A 17,757-nucleotide genomic window follows, 5' to 3' on the forward strand; every position below is an offset into this window, starting at 1 on the left:
CTCCTCCACTACCTGCTCTTGGACATCTGTTTGTGTCTTTTTGCATGTAGACCTTCGTCCCCTCCTGCGTGTCAGTGCAGTGAGAACTGAGGCCTGCTTGGCAATGCTGTGTCCCAGTCCCTGACACACAGCAACGGCGCAGCCAGTGTTCTGTTGTAAACACAGCTCCCTTTGCAGTGCGCGTGTGGCCTGGAATCCCCAAGCTCTCAGGTCTTTTGGAAAACAGTGGTAGTGAAGGGAGTTTTTCTTGCCCTTTGCTTTCCGTTCCGTTAGCAGGGGCAGTTGAAGCCATGCCAGTGGTAGTTATTATTCACATAAATACTACACTGTAGACAACCACATTTTAGAGTCTTTGGTTTCCATGATACTCTTCTGTTAAGAAGTGGTCCCAAGCCCACATTCGAATCATTACCCCCCACATCCAGACCAGGTAACTGGTTTATAGATTGGGAAGGTGGGACACCTACAGGTGGTCATTTCAAGGTTTCACCTCACATGGGCATGTGGAGAGGAGAGAGTGTGGCATCGGGGGAGGTGCCCTGGGCTTTGGAGTTGGGGAGTTTGGAATCCTTGCCCTTCCCAAGCCCCGTGGCCTTCATTGTGTCACTTTCCTTCTCTGCACCTCAGGTTCGGCCGGAAAGTGGGGCAAACCACCATCTCCAAGCCGGTGGGAGACAGGCGTTTCTTAGGCTCTTCCCACATGTCCTGCACAGAGACTGATCTGTGTTAGCAACTTCGTTCAGAAGAGACATGACTGCAGCCCATACCCGCGGGTCTCTAGAACAGATGCCACTCGTTAATTATAGACAAAACGTATTTTAATAGCGATCTCTTTTTGTGTTTTAGGTGTTTTCCGTGTACCAGGAATTGTTCTGTCTCTCAAATGTCAGCTCAGTTAATCCTCATGGTGGTCAGTGGGCTGAGTCCTGTTGTTGTCTCAATTCACAAGAGGGTGACAGGTTAAGTAGCTCATGCAAGGTCGCAGACAGAGTGGCAGGGTTGGGGTTTGGGCACGAATTCGCTAGGAGGTCCCCTGACATCCACTCTTTGTGGTCGTGAGGATGGTTTTTGTACTTTGTGATAGTCATACGGTGTCTCTGTTCTCACGTCTATACTGTAGCTTTTTCTCTTTTTCTTTCTGCTCCAGCCTCGGCTGTTTCTGGTCGAGGATAAAGATAGTTTAAGAAGGGGCCACATCCTTTATTTTCAGCTGCTGAGAGGGACATTTTATCTTTCAAAATACCGTCTAACCCTGAACCTGCCATCCTGCTCCCCCTTTGAAGCTTCAGGCCGGTCTCATGCCGTCTTACAACGTGTCAGGAAGCCCCGGTTGAGATTCCCCTTTTCTCTGAATCTTCCCCGAATCTTTACAGTGAGCTTCTGAATGCAGCTTTTTCAGGAAGTTTTATGTAGCAAGGCAGGGTGACAGGAAGACAAATTGTTGAGCTTCAGATTGAAGAAAAACAAAAGGCAATTTGTCTGATGTGTTCCAGTTCTGTTCTTCTCCCTTCTTTGAGTTTGAATTACGGAGATGATTTCTTCTCACTCTGAAGGTTAAACTGCTGAGATGTGCCTTACTGGGGGAATGTTCCATTAGAGCATTAAGAACAATTAGATGTAAAGTCCTTTTTCATTTTTGTAAATTTTAACAAATAATTGGAAGTTTGGCTTCCTTCCTTCTCTCTCCCATTTCTTTTTTTTTTTTAAATTTCTTTCCTGCCTCCTTCCCTCCTTCCTTTTTATTCCTTAAAGGAATTCTGAAAGCACTGGAATAAAGTGTGTTTTGGAGAGAATTTGGCAGCAGGCTTTCTGTAATTGCCCAGAGAGGGAGATGAAACATATTTACGTACTTTTGGAGGTGAGAACAGATCCTCCAGGCAGGAGTAACTTTGCTAGAGCCGCAAAGTTGCCTCTCCCCTGACATCCCAGAAATGGGAGTGGCCGTTCTTAACGGTAGATCCTGGCAGGCTTTTCCTTCCTTCCGGGCACTCACTCAGGTTTGTCATTATATATCGGTGTCTCTGATTAGGGTCTATCTCCTCTGCTAGACCTGGAGTCCTGGGAGAAGGGTCCTTCCGTCCCTTCATCCTCAGGCCTGAATCTAGTGCCTGACACACATAGCAGGTGACTGGCAAGTGCCTTTGTCCGTTCGGGCTGCTGTAACAAAGTGCAGTTCCATAAACTGGGTGGCTTGTAAACAACAGAAATTTACTTCTCACAGTTCTGGAGTCTGGAAGTCCATGGTCAAAGTGCTCGCAGATAGTGTGTCTGGTGAGGGCCTGTTTCCTGGTCACAGACATGCCTTCTTGTTGTGTCTGCACGTGGTGGAAGGGGGACAGGGAGCTCTGGGGCCTCTTTTAGGGGCACTAATGCCATTCATGAGGGCTCTACCCTTGTGACCTTATGATCTCCCAAAAACTCCACCTTCTAATACCATCATCTTGGGGGTTGGGATTGTTACACAAGAGTTTGGGAGGGACACAGACTTTCAGACCGTAGTGGCAAGTATTTGAGGAATGCATGAATTTAGTGTTAATGAGACTTGTTTTCTTGCTCCCTAACTTCCCTCTGCTGGGTGCCCCATTCTGGGTTTCTCACTTGTCCAACACCTGCTGGTGCTCAGTGTGACCAGCCCTGCCCTAGGCAGTTCTGGGGCTTGCTGCCACTGTGCTGTCGGAAGAGAAGACTCCATGCCAGGAGGGAATGCATTTGACTAGCAGGGTCGTAACAGTGTAACTGTGTGGCTGCCTGTGCTTGGAAATACTCCATGCATTTTGTTGGTAGAAAAATATTGCATTAAGTCAGTGAATTTAGAAGAACACGCACAATTTAGCAAGCCACTGGCAGCAGCAGCTCACATTATGAGCTGCAGAATGTTCGTCTTCTGAGAGCACAAGGAGGTGGTGAGCCAAGGACACTGTCAGTGACAAGTGGAGGAGGGGATTGGCTTGGCTGAAGGACCCCAGGTTCTTCCAGGTGCTTGGGTTACAGGCCCTGTTCCCATGGTAATGATGTCGTCATCAGGAAGGCCACAGACAAACCAGGCCGACTGTAACTAAGGGCCAAAGGAAAGGTCACCCTACTTTGCTAGCTGCTTCTTGGGGAGAGACGTGTGGAGTTTGAGAGGCATTTGAGCAGAGGTTAGTGGTGTGCTTAGATGGAAAATGGATAGATTGAGCTGGGCATCTGAGAGCATCTTGGGGCCAGAACTTTCTCTGGTTCATCCTGCTGGAGTGTCCACAACTAGCACGAATATGATATGGTCTTGAGTCCTGTCCCCCTCCCCCGCTTTCTGGTGACACTGCCGCAAGGAAGGGCCCTGTGCTGAGAGGTGGCCCAGTTGGTTCCCACGACACCGTCATGAAGGCCTGGCTGCTGACAGCTGTGGCTCATCTCTGCCTTGATTTCTCTCCCTGCCTCTTCATGCCACCAAGGAGGCCCAAGAAGGCCAGTGAAGGCAGACCCGGGGCACGTGCTAGCTGGGATTCCGGTGTGCAGGATGGTGGCTCTGTCTCTCTTCCATACTGATCGTAGGTACCAGAGCTGGAGCCCCTTTTGTTTCTCCTCCCCCGTGGCCTCATCTGCGAGGCAGGCCTGCCCGGGTCCGTGGCGAATGGCCGGCGGCTGACTGGCAGAGTGAACAAAGTGCTTCTCAGGGCTGCCTCTGCATCCAAGACAGTGGAAAGTGCCGGAGCCCATGGTGGGGTCCCTCTGGGTGCTGAGGTTTCCCTGTGCCTCCCTCACCCCCAGGGATAGGGGGTGTGAGGGTACGTGGCCAGAGACCAGGGGTGGCCTTTTGAGTTCTGTGGGCTGGGCAGGGAGACCTCTGTCCTAGCCTTGGTTCCCTGCTAGCACAGCCTGAGACTGCAGGTGCTCTTGAGATGGTTAACAGAGGGCACCAGGGGGGTCCCTGAGGAGAATGGAGGAGGGTGCTTCTGTGTCTCTGACCCCATGTTCCTTGGTGTGAGGGCTTTAGTGGTGTCCTGTTCCCTACACTGTGAAGTCAAGACATGGAGCAGGGCTGTTCTCTGAAAGCTGTCTGTGCCTCTGAGCCTGGCCTGTGCTTTTCCACACCTGCCCGAGGCAGGCTCTGTCCACTGTTCGAGAGCCAGCTGCAATGTCACCTCTGTGAAGCTTCCGTGATTCCCTCTGACGCTCCATCCTCTGTGTTTTCTTAGCATCCCAGACCTGTGTTGTGATTCCTATTTGCAGTGTGTGATTGTGTTAATTATAAGTTCTCAGATGCAAGGAACAGTAACCGACTCCGGCTGGCCGTGCATGCACCGGAGTTGGAACAGATGTGTGTACCTGGTAGTCCTGTTTGAACATTCTCACATCCTTGTGGCCTGTTTTCCTGGTGAGTTCACAAGTGCCTTGCAGGCTGGGCTCACATAGATTAGTTATTTTTCTCAAACGTCAACTTTGTGCCCCAGCTGTGGGCTGAGAGGGCAGGTGGCACAATGGCAAGAGTGTGCAGCATGGACTCACGAGTCGGAGTGGCCGGGGTGGAATCCTGTTCCCTCATTTCCTGCTGTGTGGCTTTGAGCATGTTTGCGATTGTTTCCTCATTTGTTAGATGGGTATATGGGGGTTCGATGAAATTGAGCCCTCAGCTCAATGCTTGACCATTAAATGTTGACTTCTGTTCCACTTTGTCCAGTTCACCTAATCCCAACTGAGAACAAAAATCTTTGTGGGGTTGAGTTGTTTCTCTCATCATGGGGAGTGGATGGAGAATGAGATGTATGAGGCATCTGCATGTTGGTTTTAGATCAGCCCTTCTGCGAGGGAGACTCTTGCATTGATACGGTGTAGGTGTGGGTAGAAAGCGCATCTTGTTGATAATCTTAGCAATTAGCCTGAATGAAGGTTCCAAGTGCCCCCTGCTGAGGCCACCAGCCAGTCTAACAAAGGGCTTCTTTGGCTGCCAGCAATGGCTGGCACCTCTACAGGTGTGGTACTGCACCCAGCCAGCTTAATCCCTCTGCCTAATCCCAGCTCCAGGCATGGCCTAGGGAGCACTGCAGGGGGTTGGCTGCTCCCCAGCCCACCGTTTTCTCACGGTGGCTCAACGCACTTGTGTTTGGCTGCTTCTCTGAACAGACGCAAGAACTAATTCCCAGTAATCATCCCGTTATTGAGCAGATACAAGAGGATTTGGGGAACTAGCGCCATTTCATTTGCTAGGCTTTGGCTTCAGATGCCTTGGACTAAACTTTTCTCCCTAAAGATTTTGCTGAAGTTTTACCCGAGGAGTTGGTGAGACTCTGGGTCCCATGGGCCTCGTCTGCTTAGACAGGGCCGTGTATTAATTTCACCAGCAGGGGGAGAATAGAGATTCTGCCACTGGAACTGGGAGCACTCACACATGCTGGGTGCTGGGCTCACTGCCCTTGATGGGCACCTAAGGGAGGGATGGAAAGGACGAGGTCGTTTGCGGCTACTCTCCACGCCATGCCCGCGGCAGCCATTGTTAATCTATCAGTCACCGCATTCTCTGATACAGCCCCGGAATCTTACAGTCCAGGGTGTCTGCAGCCACTTCTGGTAATAGATGGTTCTTTAGTGAAAATCTATTGTTTACCTTTCCTGCCCCTGTGAACCCTGAGAAAGTCCCTTTCCAAAAGAGTAGGTGAGTGAAACATCTGGAACAAATGGTTCTAAGGCCAAGAGGGAATGAGGAGCTCTGCCATGGCCAGTAAGAGCACCACAACTCTGGTGGCGGCCAGGTGCGGAAACGCTGCCCACAAGGCCTGGGCTGGCAGGCACGAGGGTACGGCTTGCTCCGTGGTCAGTTCTGCTGGCCCCAGGAACCTCCTCCTCCCCACTGCACTTCCTTACTGTGTTCACTACTGCGTGGCAAGAATAAATGTTAGGTTTTAGCATCAAGAACCTATTACCTGGGCCTTAGTTTTAGTTTGGATTCAGGATCTTTCAGCCCTCTGAGTCTGCCTCTTTGGTTACGTAGCAGGGGGGCTTACGTGCTCTGCTGATGAGCCAAGCAACTTTGAAAGGTCACAGCCGGAATAAGTCCTGAGCTAAGCATTTAAAAACAACTTGGCACTGTTATGATTGCATTTATATGAAACATCCAGAATAAGGAAATTTGCAGAGACAGGGAGGAGATGAGTGGTGGTCAGTGGCTGTGGGTGGGGTGCTGGGCGTGACTGCTGGTGGATACCAGGGGTGTCCTCTTGGGTGAGGAAAGTGACCTAGCATCAGTGGTGGTGGTCGTCCTACAATCTTGCACATATTCTAAAACCTACTGGATCGTACACTTTGAAAGGGGGAACTGTAAATTATAACTTAAAGACTGTGGGAAAGCAGTACATGGGGATTTTGCACAAAACAAAATCGAGTATTATAACAACTACTGTTTATTGAGCACCGAAAACCATAACTTCATGGCAGAAGTGTTGGTGCCGCTCACTGTTTCTTGATGGCTTTATCACATCGATGTCTGGGCTGTGGGACTTTCTCTTTGGGGTCTGAAGTGTTGGATCTTAACTGCTTTCACTTCTGGCGCGTGCAGCGAGTACAGAATGTGTGATTTTGAGATATGCAAATCACTCTCTTCTTGCTTTCATAATTGCTCTCAGGAATGCTGACATGCTATAACTGATCAAAGAGCACACCGATTACATTTTGACAGACACATTGATCATTTCATCTTTCACTTGCATGATAAAGGGCTCCAGTATCTGATAGCTCATAACATTCTAAGGTTGATATTATTATCTCAATTGACAGGCCTTGAAGCCACATTGACCTCCCTCCTGACCTTCAGATGGACAGGGGATGCCACATGTGGTGCGGTTTCCCCTCTGGTTTCCTTTGCACCCTGCCCTGTGCCCCAGGGGGCACACCTGGACGGACTCCTCGATGAGTGGGCTCCCCCACCCCCACCCTCTGCTTGGCTTTGGTGCATTTGGTCACTAGGAGGCTCTGGCAGGGGGAAGTCGAGGTCAGGGCATTTGTTCTCCTGGCTCCCTTCCTGCCGGGCCTCGGGCTGGCAGAGTCTGTGCTCCTGAACTGGCGGCTACAGCTCCTGTCGACAGCAGGGCGTCGCTGCCCGAGTGACCCTGGGTTCTAGTAACCACCGGCTCCCTTACCCTCCAGGCCTGAGGAGTGTGGGTGGGGGGTTTCCACACTTGCCGGCCTCTGAATCCTTCACCATCGCCTTGTCCCTCTGTGAGCAGTTTCTTTATTAAACCCAGTGTTGCCCCCTTTGACTATGCCATCTGTTTCCTGCCGGGCCGTGACTGGGATGCCAGGCTTGGTCCAGCTTCGTGGCTTTGCATTCGATCCCTTCCTGAACATTCTTTCCCCAGATCTTGGCACAGTTGGCTCCTCCTCAGAACACCCAGGCTCAGCACAGATGTCAGTGCCTCTGAGGGCCCTCGTCTGTCCACCCTCCGTCATTCTGTCCTCACCCTGTTTGTTATTTTCTTTACAGTACTTCGGCCCTCCGAAATGGCCTTTTACTTGGTTGGCTGGCTGGGCTTGTCTGGGGCTTCCCCTGTCCTCCTAAGTAGACCAGGGGCTGGCAGACGTTTTCTGCGAGGGGTCAGAGAGTAAATATTTTTGGCTTTGCAGGCCATATGGTCTCTGCTGCAGCCACTGAAGTCTGCTGGTAAAGCAAGAAAGCAGCCACACACAGTACCTAAACGCAAGGGCACGTCTGTGTTCCACCAACCTTTACTTACAAAAACAGAGCAGAAATTCGTGGCAGATAAATTATATCTCTAGCTATTTAAAAAGCAACAAAAAATATGCAGCGGGCTGGATTTGGCCATAGTTTGTGACCCTGAGGTAGCCTGAAAGCCCATGAGCACTGGGCCCTGTTTGTCTTGTTCACTTTGAGCTCAGTGCTTTGAACAGGGCCTGACACGTAGAAGGCGTGTAGTAAATGTGCACTGAATGCACACCGTGAATGCCTGCTCTGCACAGGTCATGGCGCTGGTCATGGCACTGGGTGGTGGCAACAGTGGCAGATAAGACAAAGTCCTTGCCCTGCAGGGCCCTGGAGGGCAGGCAAGCACGTGTTTGTCATGTAGCACACTTGTTCTGATGGTAGATGGGAATGGCCTATGGGGGACTTGGCTCACTCTGCTGGGAAAGTGGGGGACCGGCCTCCCTGGGGAGGAGCACCTGAGCTCCATCTGGAAGGCTGATCAGGGTTTGGCAGGTGGGTAAGATGGGGTGGCAGTGAGGAGGGCTTTTTGAGAACCGTGAAAGGGCATGGTGTGTTTGAGGCCAGACCACGGAGTCCTGCACGGCTGCTTAGCGGGGTGGTCCTTCTCCTGTAGGCAGCGGAGCACCACTGGGGTGCTGAACTGATGAATTCACTGGTTAGAGGAGCATTTCGTTGAGAGCAGTGTGGAGGATGGGGTGGTGCTGGTAGCAACAGGGGGCAGGGATAGTGTCTTGAAACTTCTTGCCCAAGAGTGGGTCTTGGTCTGAGGTGGGGATGAGCGTGGGGTGTGTAAGAAAAGTAAAGAAAGGCCAGTATGACTAGAGCAGAACGTGTGAGGGGAGCGAGCTACGGAATTAGGCTGTTGAGGCCTCCAGGAGTCTGGAAAACAGAATTTCCAGTTGACCAAGATTTCTGGTTAGTAGGATGCTGCTAGTTATGCCAGTTTAGGAAAACCCATGCAATAACGAATTATTATCTCATAGGGATTTATAAGATGTTTTGGCATCCTCGATGCTGTAGGTTTGAGGCTTTGGGAAGCTCAAGCCACTCCATTTTTGCTTGCGGTCTAGCGTTACAACCTTGACAAGATTCAGTACTGTTTACGAGTGTGTTCCTTTTTGGTTGATAATATTTTTTTGAATTTCTCACTTTGAAACAGGCTGGCATTCGAAAGCTGTACGAGCAGTCTGAGCATTTGGCTTGTTTTTAATCATGGGACTTTCTTATTTCAGGCAGTGAAATTCACATGGAGTGTTTATTCATGCGTTTTTGACTCACTTCTCCCACGGCTGTTCTGGAATTTGCATCGGCATCACAGGAGTGAATCAAGAGTTTGTCATGTTCAGCCTTTTGAGGAACAGATAAGGAAGACTTATCAGAACTTTCGGAGACACGTAAACTTCTTTAGTGGGAAATACGTGGTTTCACAGGAAAGTGAGTATAAATAGAGTAGGCTCGTGTTTTTGCTTTGGAGTTACTGTGGCTCTTACTTTTCCTATGTAATGGGCCCAGTGCAGAGAGGAGTTTGAGTGACACCCCATCTGCAAACACCTTTTTCCTTACTGCCTTGTGCCTTCTAGTTATTGCATACACAGCTTGTCAGTTGTTCAGCGACTTAGTGGCATGAAAAGATAACTTGCTTGTCATCTTTTGTCTTAGGCCAACTCACTTACGCCTAAATAAAGAGGAAGAGTGATGTATGTCGGCAAAATAGTTGATCCTTTGGTCTCTGAATGCATACTCAGCTAGACATTTTTTATGAGCCTGCTTTTGTAGGTCTATTTTTATCATTCAAATATTAAATATAAACTTTGATTTTCTTCTGGAGTGGCCGTGTATCATCTAGGGCTTTTGTCGGTAAACTTCTGAAAATCCAGTGTGACGTGGCTGAAGTAGAAGGGCTCACATGATCCGGGTAGGTTTTTGCTTCAGGCATGGCTCGATCCAGGGTCCATCTCTGTTCCTCTGTGCATGGGCCTCGTTCCTAGAGCCACTGTCAGTGGGCAGGCACTGCAGACCTCCCATTCTTCTGTTTTGTGCCCCCAATGGGCAAGACAAAACTTCTGGGCTCCCAGCAGTCAGGTCTCTGGCGTGACTCTCATTGGCTCAGACTGGGCCCGAATGTGTGCCCATCCCTGAGTCACTTCCTCTTGTCCTGATTAGCTAGCTCTGAATTATATACCCATCCCCGCAGGTGAGTTAGGTGGGCAGATCAACTCCCAGGTGAGCATTCTGGGGGAAAATAGACGTGGAGGTGTGTTCTTGCCCAGAGCAGAAACAATAGCTGCTCCCCAGGGTTCCCCCTATTCACCTGCGTGTCCCTCCTCCCAGGTTCCCTGATCAGATTCACTAAGATCTGCAAGTCGACCTGTGCACAGGCTGGCCAGAGGGGGCACTATGGTGCTGGCTGCAGGTCCCATGTTTGGGAAACATTGTTTCTCTGGCCATACAGATGAACATTTTTTATTTCCATAGTTTCTTTTTGACTGAGTTTCATCTTTTAAAATTTTACTTATCAACTAAGTTTTAGAAAATAGAACCTATTAAATGCGTGACTTTTAAGATTTTATTACTTAAGATGATCCAAGACAGAGCCTAGTGGGAGAGACACACAAGGGAGCCGTGGTTGGGCTGCAGAGTGGCCAGCGCCAGCAGCAAGTTCTGGGAGCACAGAGGGAGAAATCTACCTGTGGAACGGGCTCGGACGAGGCTGAGCCTTGAGACCGAAGGGCCACTGGGTGCAGGTGGTGAGGGGATGCCCTTCCACGCAGAGGAGCTGGCGGGGGCGAAGGTGCAGGGCACAGCCAGCCAGATTTCAGAGGTGCACGCAAGACTCAAGTGTCAGACAGGGGAATGTGGCAGTCAGTTTGGTTGGAGTTGACTATGTCATTAGTCATTTCATTGTCAAAGCCTTTCCCTCCCTACTTCCCAGGTGCCTACTCTCTGTCCGGGGACCAAGAAGGGAACAAATTTTATAATAGACACAATTCCTGGAAAATCTAAATCCTGAGCGCCCTCCCTCCTTGGAGGTCCTGTGATTGTTTGATAACTACCACCAGTAGCTTCAGGCATTAGCTTAGTGCATATGGATGTACCTAAAATCAGGAGGACATGATATACTTTTATCAAGTGATTCTGGAGAATTCTGTGTCCACCTTAATATTGTGAATTTAATAACCGTGACTAGTTATTGGTTTGTTTGTGCTATTTATTTATATATTTACTTTGCAAAACAAAACTCAAGCCCTACTCTGAAAGTGAAAATGCTTCTGTCCTTGCTGGGGGTTGCTGCATAGAGCCTTCCTTACATGGGATCAGTCGGTGATTAAGGATAGTGATAAACCAGGGACGTTCTGTTACAGTCCCCAAGTGGCTCATTAGCTCGATGCATTCCTCTCTTGTATCCAGAGGAGTTTTTGACCTTTTAAAGGGGACCTTGTGATGAAGTCTTAGTTTCACTGGCTGAACCAGGAAAACTACCTTCCTGGCTAGCTCACAGCTGGCAAGGTCATTGTCCCCATTTGGAAATTGACATGCCATGTGGTTTTTCCTTGTCTCCCTGCCTCATGAGAAATCTGATTCCAGTGGCCTGTGACTGCACCAACTGGTTGTCTGGCCCAGAGCTGGCATCGCCTGATGGTCCTTGTCCGAGCTCTGTTGCAGGTGCACACGAGGTTGCGGAGAGGGGGTGGGGGGGCCACCTGCATCGTAATCCAGACTGTCCAGTTGTCAGATGTCATGGAGCCTCTCTGGGCCCAGGTAGAGTTTTTCCTATCTCTCATTGCTTCCCTGCGCTCACCTGGTTGCCTTTCTTCTGGTCAAGGTTGGCTGAATCATCATCATCATCATCATCATCAGTATGCTCACCATCATGGCAGCCACCATCATAGGGCTGGTGGGTGCAATTATTGATCCCATCTTCAACACCACCATTAAGTAATGGCTCTGATGATTATGGCAGTCCACATTTATTGAGTGCCTACTGTGTTTCACACGTTCATTTAATCCTCCCGAAGTCTCGTGAGGTAGATCCGAGTATCACTGCCTTTTTACAGATGTGGGAACTGTGGCACAAAGAAGTTAAGTCACTTGCTCAGGGTAAAAAGTTACAGATGAGCCAAGATTCAACTCCACAGTGTGATTCTAGGTCAGGGGTTGGCAAACTGACCTGCAGGGCCACCGTTTGTTTTGTATATAAGGTGTTATTGTAATACAGCCGTACCCTTTTGTTTAGGAATTATCTTTGGCGCCTTGCACACTGCAGAGTGGAGTAGTTGCTGCAGAGACTGCATGGCTCACAGAGCCGAGAATATTTACCATTAGGCCCTTTACCAAAAGAGCTTGCTGACCCCCCTGTTCTGGAGCCCAAGCTCTTAGCTAGCACACTGTGCTGCCTCTCAAGGAAAACTACAATCGCTGGGTTCCTACAGCGTGCCAGGCACTGGGAGATAGTAATGCAGTAACGTGTTCTGGCGAGGAGGCAGACGGTAATGATATACTCGTTTTAGTACAAACAGAGAATTGCTCTGAAGGGAAAGTGTGGGCTGTCAGGGAAGCAGAAAACAGAGGCAGTTAGTGCTTGCATGTATATGACGAGGGGTGGGATCCGGGCAGATTCTCTGGTGGAAGTGACATTTGAGCAGCTGAAGGTGGCTGGGGGAGCAAAAGTATGTGCAAAAGCCCACAGGTGAGCAACGGGGCTCTCAGGGAAAGGACAATTCTCCTTTTCATATGGGGAAACTGAGGCTCAGAAAGTTTTAAGTGTTACTGAAAGTTCGGTATTTGTCCCCAAGGCCAAATCAGAAGGAAGAATGAGAACAAGTGTTTTGAGGAAGAGGAAAGAGAAGTTTATTAGTTTGCTGGCAGGTGAGGAGGGCAGGGGACTGGCATCTCAAAGACCACCATCCTGTCTTTAAGCAGAAAAACAGGGCTTTTTAGAAGGTGGGGTTTTTGGCAATTGGGCTGAGTCTACTTGACCACTGGTGTCACCTGTCCTATCTTCAGGCTATTGCTGTTTAACCAAAATTGGTGTTTTGGGTTGTCCTTATCTCCTTTGACCTTGTGACCCTTGGACATCTCCTGTGGTTTGAAATACTAGAAAACAAACAGCAAAGAACATTTTTCTGCCCCTTTGATTACTGGGCTTGGGGAAGGAATGCAGGTTTTAATTCCCAAAAAGGGTGGGGGTTATAATGAGAGAACTTGTTTAAAAAAAAAAAAATTCCCTTGCCCTTTTTCAGTTACATAAGTAACCTTTGTCCAGGGTCACGTAGCAAGGTAAAAGGTCACGCAGAGAATGGAACCCAGCTTGTCTGATTCCAAACCCCGGGTGGTTCCTCCTGTTCTTGGTTCCTCTGCTCCGAGGCCCCACCTCCTTCCATACCGTATCCCAGCTGCACCATCTTCCCATAATTGGGCAGGCTGACGGGTTCCCCTGTGACCCTGCAACGAAGCCTGGTCACTGGTGCCTTTTGAGCTCTGCTCATTTTCTGTTCCTGGTTTCCTCCTGGTGGCCTCCCACGCTGCTCTTCGTCCCTCATCCCAGGGGCCATTCTGCCACATTCCCGGTTCACCCTTGCTGTTAGAACTCTTCTAACAATACCATATTGAGTTGTCATTAGATTGTCACATAAATTCATATCAGTGCGTTTTGCTTGATTGCCCTCTGGAGAGCTCCTTTAGGAGGACAAAAGATACTCATAGAAAAATGTGAACGAGTTAGTTATTGGAATGCTGGTTTCTTCTCGCTCCAAAGCATCCTGAGAAAGGACTGAACGTTGGCCCTGCAGGGCTGGGTGGGGAAGGTGTTGTTCTCCTCCCGAGAAGCCCCTGTTGTTGGGAACATGCACAAGAAAGGGCTTCCCCTCCTGCACAGCACAGGCGTCACTGAGGCCTGGCTGTGGAGGTGATCTCAGAAGCTGGGCTTACTGCTGAGGGGTACAGGGTTTCTCTTTGAGCTGATGAAAATGTTCTAAAATTGATCGTAGCAATGGCTGCACAACTGTGAATATGCTAAAAGCCATTACATGGTATACTTGAAATGGGTGAATTATTTGGTTTGTGGATTTTATCTCAAAGCTGTTTTAAAAAGTGGAAGCTTGACAGGGTTTCAGGGATGCTGATTTGCAGATAGCTGTGATCAAATCCTGGTTTTAGAGAGAAGGATCATGGCTGGGGTTTTTAGGGTCTCGGGGAAGTGACATGACTTTTATACCTTAGATCAGCAGTCCCCAATCTTTTGGGCACCAGGGACAGGTTTCATGGAAGACAGTTTTTCCATGGACCAGTGGGAGTGGTGATGGTTTTGGGACTATTCAAGTGCCTTGCATTTACTGTGCAGTCAGACCTCTCTGCTAATGATAATCTGTATTGGCAGCTGCTCCTTAGTGCTAGCTTCACAACCTCAGTTCCATCTCGGATAATGAGGCATTAGATTCTCATAAGGAGCATGCAGCCTAGACCCCTCACATGTGCAGTTTACAGTTGGGTTCACGCTCCTGTGAAAATCTAATGCCACTGCTGATCTGACAGGAGGCGGAACTTATGTGGTGATGTGAGCGATGGGGTGTGGCTGTAAATACAGATGAAGCTTCCCTGCTAGCCTGCCGCTTACCTCCTGCTGTGTGGCCCAGTTCCTAACAGGCGGTTGGGGACTGCAGCCTTAGATCACTTTGGCAGCTTGGAGGAGAGTATGGAAGGACCTTTCACTAGCTCCAGGATGCCTGTTCCTGGTCTGTAATTCCCGTCTCTAGCTCCTGATGGACCCCATGGGACAGCCCTGACTGTTCTTCCTGGTTGACACGGGCTCTTTGACAGGCTGAGGGGTTCCTGGAGAATTGTATTATTCCTGCCGCTAATTGGGGGTATCAAAAACCTGCCCACGTCATCTTCACGTGATGACTAAGAGCATCGAGTTGAGCCCAGCTCTGGGGTCTGCTATTGCATCTCTAAACCTTTCTGTAAAGGCTGAAACTTCAAAAGGGAGGGAAAAAACACTCACGGTTGTTCCCATCTTGTGATCAGCCCAAGTTAGACAGTGGCCAATGTCTGGTTTTGATGTCTTTTCAGAGCATGAGTTTCTTGGTAGAAGGGTCTCTCATTTTGAGCCTGTGCTGTTTAAAACCAGCTGCTGAGGGCGGGAGGACCTCTGACTGCCCAGCTCTGGCTGTAGTTATGCTCCGGAGGCCTCGCTAGTGTTCTGTCCTCGAAGAGGAGAGCCTGGTTCAGGGCTGTCACCCTCCTCGTCCCTGGGCGCTCTCTCGAGGAGCTGGGCCTGGAGGCGAAACAGGTGCCTGAGGATTCTTTGGAGCAGACCAAAAGATTCCCGATTCACATTAGTTTATGTAAACCAAAGGGACAAAACCACACAACAAGGAACCTGTTGGTTCATGTAACCGGGAATTCCACAGGGATAAGATGGCGTAGGCTTCAGATAGATCAGAATCCAGAATGATGACGATCTTATCTGGCCTCTGAGTCTTTGCCCTGCCCTTGCTTTCTGGGTCAACGTCATACTCAGGCCAGCTTCCCCTGGGCCGGCAAACACAGCCAGGCTTACGTTCCTCTTGCAGGTCAGGATCTCAGCAGGACGAGGCCCACCCTTCCTCCCTGGTAGGACCGATTAGCTCTGTATGGGTCAGAGGGGCTTTTCTGGCTTAGTCATCAGTTCCAAAGGGATGGCCCAGCCAGGGGCAGATGCCCACCTGTGTGATTGACAGAACACCCCGGAGGGTAGTTTCCAGAAGGAGGAGATAAGGGATGACTGAAAAGTAGTAGAATTCCCTCCCTGCCAGCCACTGGCATCCCAGATTTAGGGCTTGGAACTGAAGAGTAGAGGGATTTCTCCTGACGGGAAGGGTAAGGAGCCTTCAGTTTAGGCATCATAGCATTTGGGTCAGATGCCTGCTTATCTAATAATTGTTACAGGTGCTCATCCAGCCTGTGCTGTCTTGTCTAATGTGTTCAGACCTCGCAGCATGGTGGTGTAGCCCAATTGATGGATTTGGTGGAGGACCTAATTTTGATTGGCAGCTCTGCTCCTCACTGGCTGTGCATCTTCAGGCAAGTCTATGATCTCTCTGGGCCTCAGTTTCCAGTGAATATCAAGCCTTATAGGGCTTTTGTTAGGATCCAGTGGGAACCCTGACTTGGTAAACTATGAAGTTCCCAGCAGGCATTTCTGCTTCTTACTCCTGTTGTTGTTCTGGGTTACACGTGCATTTTTCTAAGTTCACACCAAAAACTTTGAATCTTTATGCTGGAAGTATTACTCTCTCTGTTTTAGAAGAGTTTTTTACCCACTTAACATGAAATGTTGCATAAGAATGAAGTGCAAACTGGTACCTGGGTGGCTCTCATGGTTTGGCTTTGCCGACCAGCTGAGAGAGTAGGCCCTGTATGTTTCTTAAACAAAAGATGTGAATTCTTCTTGGGAATTTAAGGGGGGGAGAGAATGGAAGTGGGGGAGAGGGGTGAGGCTGGAGGAAGAACATGGAAACAGGCCTCGAGGGTGGCAAGATGCCTTTGCCAGGGCTAAGCTCTGTCATTTCGCTCTCATGTCGGCCAACACCTCCAGTACCTCCATGTCTGCAGGGCATGGACAACAGAGGATGCGGGTGGATTAGGAGCTTGGATTGAACCCATCTCTACCATCTACCTTCTTGGCCACCATCCTTCCCATTTGAGTCTCAGTGTCCTCGTCTACAAAATGGGTTTGTAATATTGCCTCTCTCACAGATTTATAATAAGGATTGAATGAACTAATTCAGGCAAAGTGCTTAGAACCCTGCCTGGTAGATATTAAAGAGTCAAATTGTCATTAGTATGATGTTATAATGAAATTTGATTTTTAAAACCCCTTGAGATAGGAAGGACAGATGGCTGTACAGTTCTCATTTTAAGGAACGTGGATACTGAGATTGAAAGATGTGAAGTAATTTATATGAAATATCACATAGTGTAGGAGTCAGAAAGTGTTTTGTGTAAAGGGCCAGATAGTGAATACTTTCAGCTTTGCAGGCCGTATGGTCTCTGTTGCAGCCACTCAACTCTGCCATTATGGTGTGAAAGCAGTGTTGGAGTCAAATAAAACACAGAGACAAATGTCTAAGTTTAAGACATTTTGTTTGTCAAGCAAGAATTGCAATTCAGGTCATACACACCAGAGCAGTTGTTCTTCGGAGAAGGCTGGAGATTTTATAAGCAGGAGAAATGTTACACATTGTTTTGCAAGAAAGTTCATTGGCACAAGCAAAGTTTTGGGGAGCTGGCAAGCTCTGATTGGTGAGTGACAGTGTGGGGTAAAACTAGTCTTATCGAGTCCCAGCAGGTGGTTTCAGCAGCTATTAGATAAAACCGGTTTCAGGTTCCAGCAGGCAGTTTCAATAGTCAGGCTTGCAGAGAATTACATTCTTGGAGCAATGTCACGTGCCTTGAGTACTTTCCCCCATGGCCTCATGGCTCTATTTTAGTTGGGTGTTACAAGAATGACCCAATTCATAGGATCAACTTTCACAGCAGGCGCGGTTGATGTATGAACTAATGGTGTGCCTGTGTTTCAATAAGACTTTATTTACAAAAACAGGTGGTGGTCAGACTTGGCCTGTGGGTGGTAGTTTGCCAACCCCTGACATAGCTGTTAAGTGGTGAGTTAGGTCTCGAACATGTCTTCTGGTTCCAAATTCTAGCCCAGTCCCGTTCTGTCATGCAGCTTCCTCTACCTCCACATCAGGAAAAGCTCATCTGCCACCCACGAGCTGCTTCTGGAGCCAATTCAAGCATTTGGATGAAGGAAAGGCTTCATTTCCCAACCTCTGAGATGCCTGTTTCCTTTCTCATAACTTGTTTTGATTCCCTTCACTCTTGGGTGGGTGTTGTTGCCCCTCAAATCTGAGTAACTGAGAGGCATTGTTGAGAACTTCGGGCTCCTGTTAGTTCCCATCTCAGACTCCGGAGAGCAGACTGCCGGCCTCCCCTGGTACTACAGATTAGCTACTTGTCACCTCTCCTGGGAGGTAACTAGAGCATCTCCTTGGTGCTTCTGAGCTGCAGGAATTACAGTA

General features: G+C 49.0%; 1 protein-coding gene across 5 annotated transcripts in view; it reads left to right on the forward strand.

The window, feature by feature from the left end:
- The window catches only part of SNX29 (sorting nexin 29), a 394,246-nt gene that overhangs the window by 115,937 nt on the left and 260,552 nt on the right, over window positions 1-17,757 (forward strand). The window contains exon 14 of one of the 5 annotated variants that reach the window (XM_045542627.1): window positions 8,929-8,980. The exons of the other annotated variants lie outside the window; for them this stretch is intronic. Coding sequence (XP_045398583.1) covers window positions 8,929-8,935 — 7 coding nt within the window. The 3' untranslated portion in view covers window positions 8,936-8,980. Of the gene's footprint in view, window positions 1-8,928; window positions 8,981-17,757 lie in introns of those variants that run through there. 5 annotated transcript variants of the gene reach the window in all.

This window comes from Lemur catta, chromosome 2 (genome assembly GCF_020740605.2).
Source record: "Lemur catta isolate mLemCat1 chromosome 2, mLemCat1.pri, whole genome shotgun sequence".
NCBI classification, from domain to species: Eukaryota; Metazoa; Chordata; class Mammalia; order Primates; family Lemuridae; genus Lemur; species Lemur catta.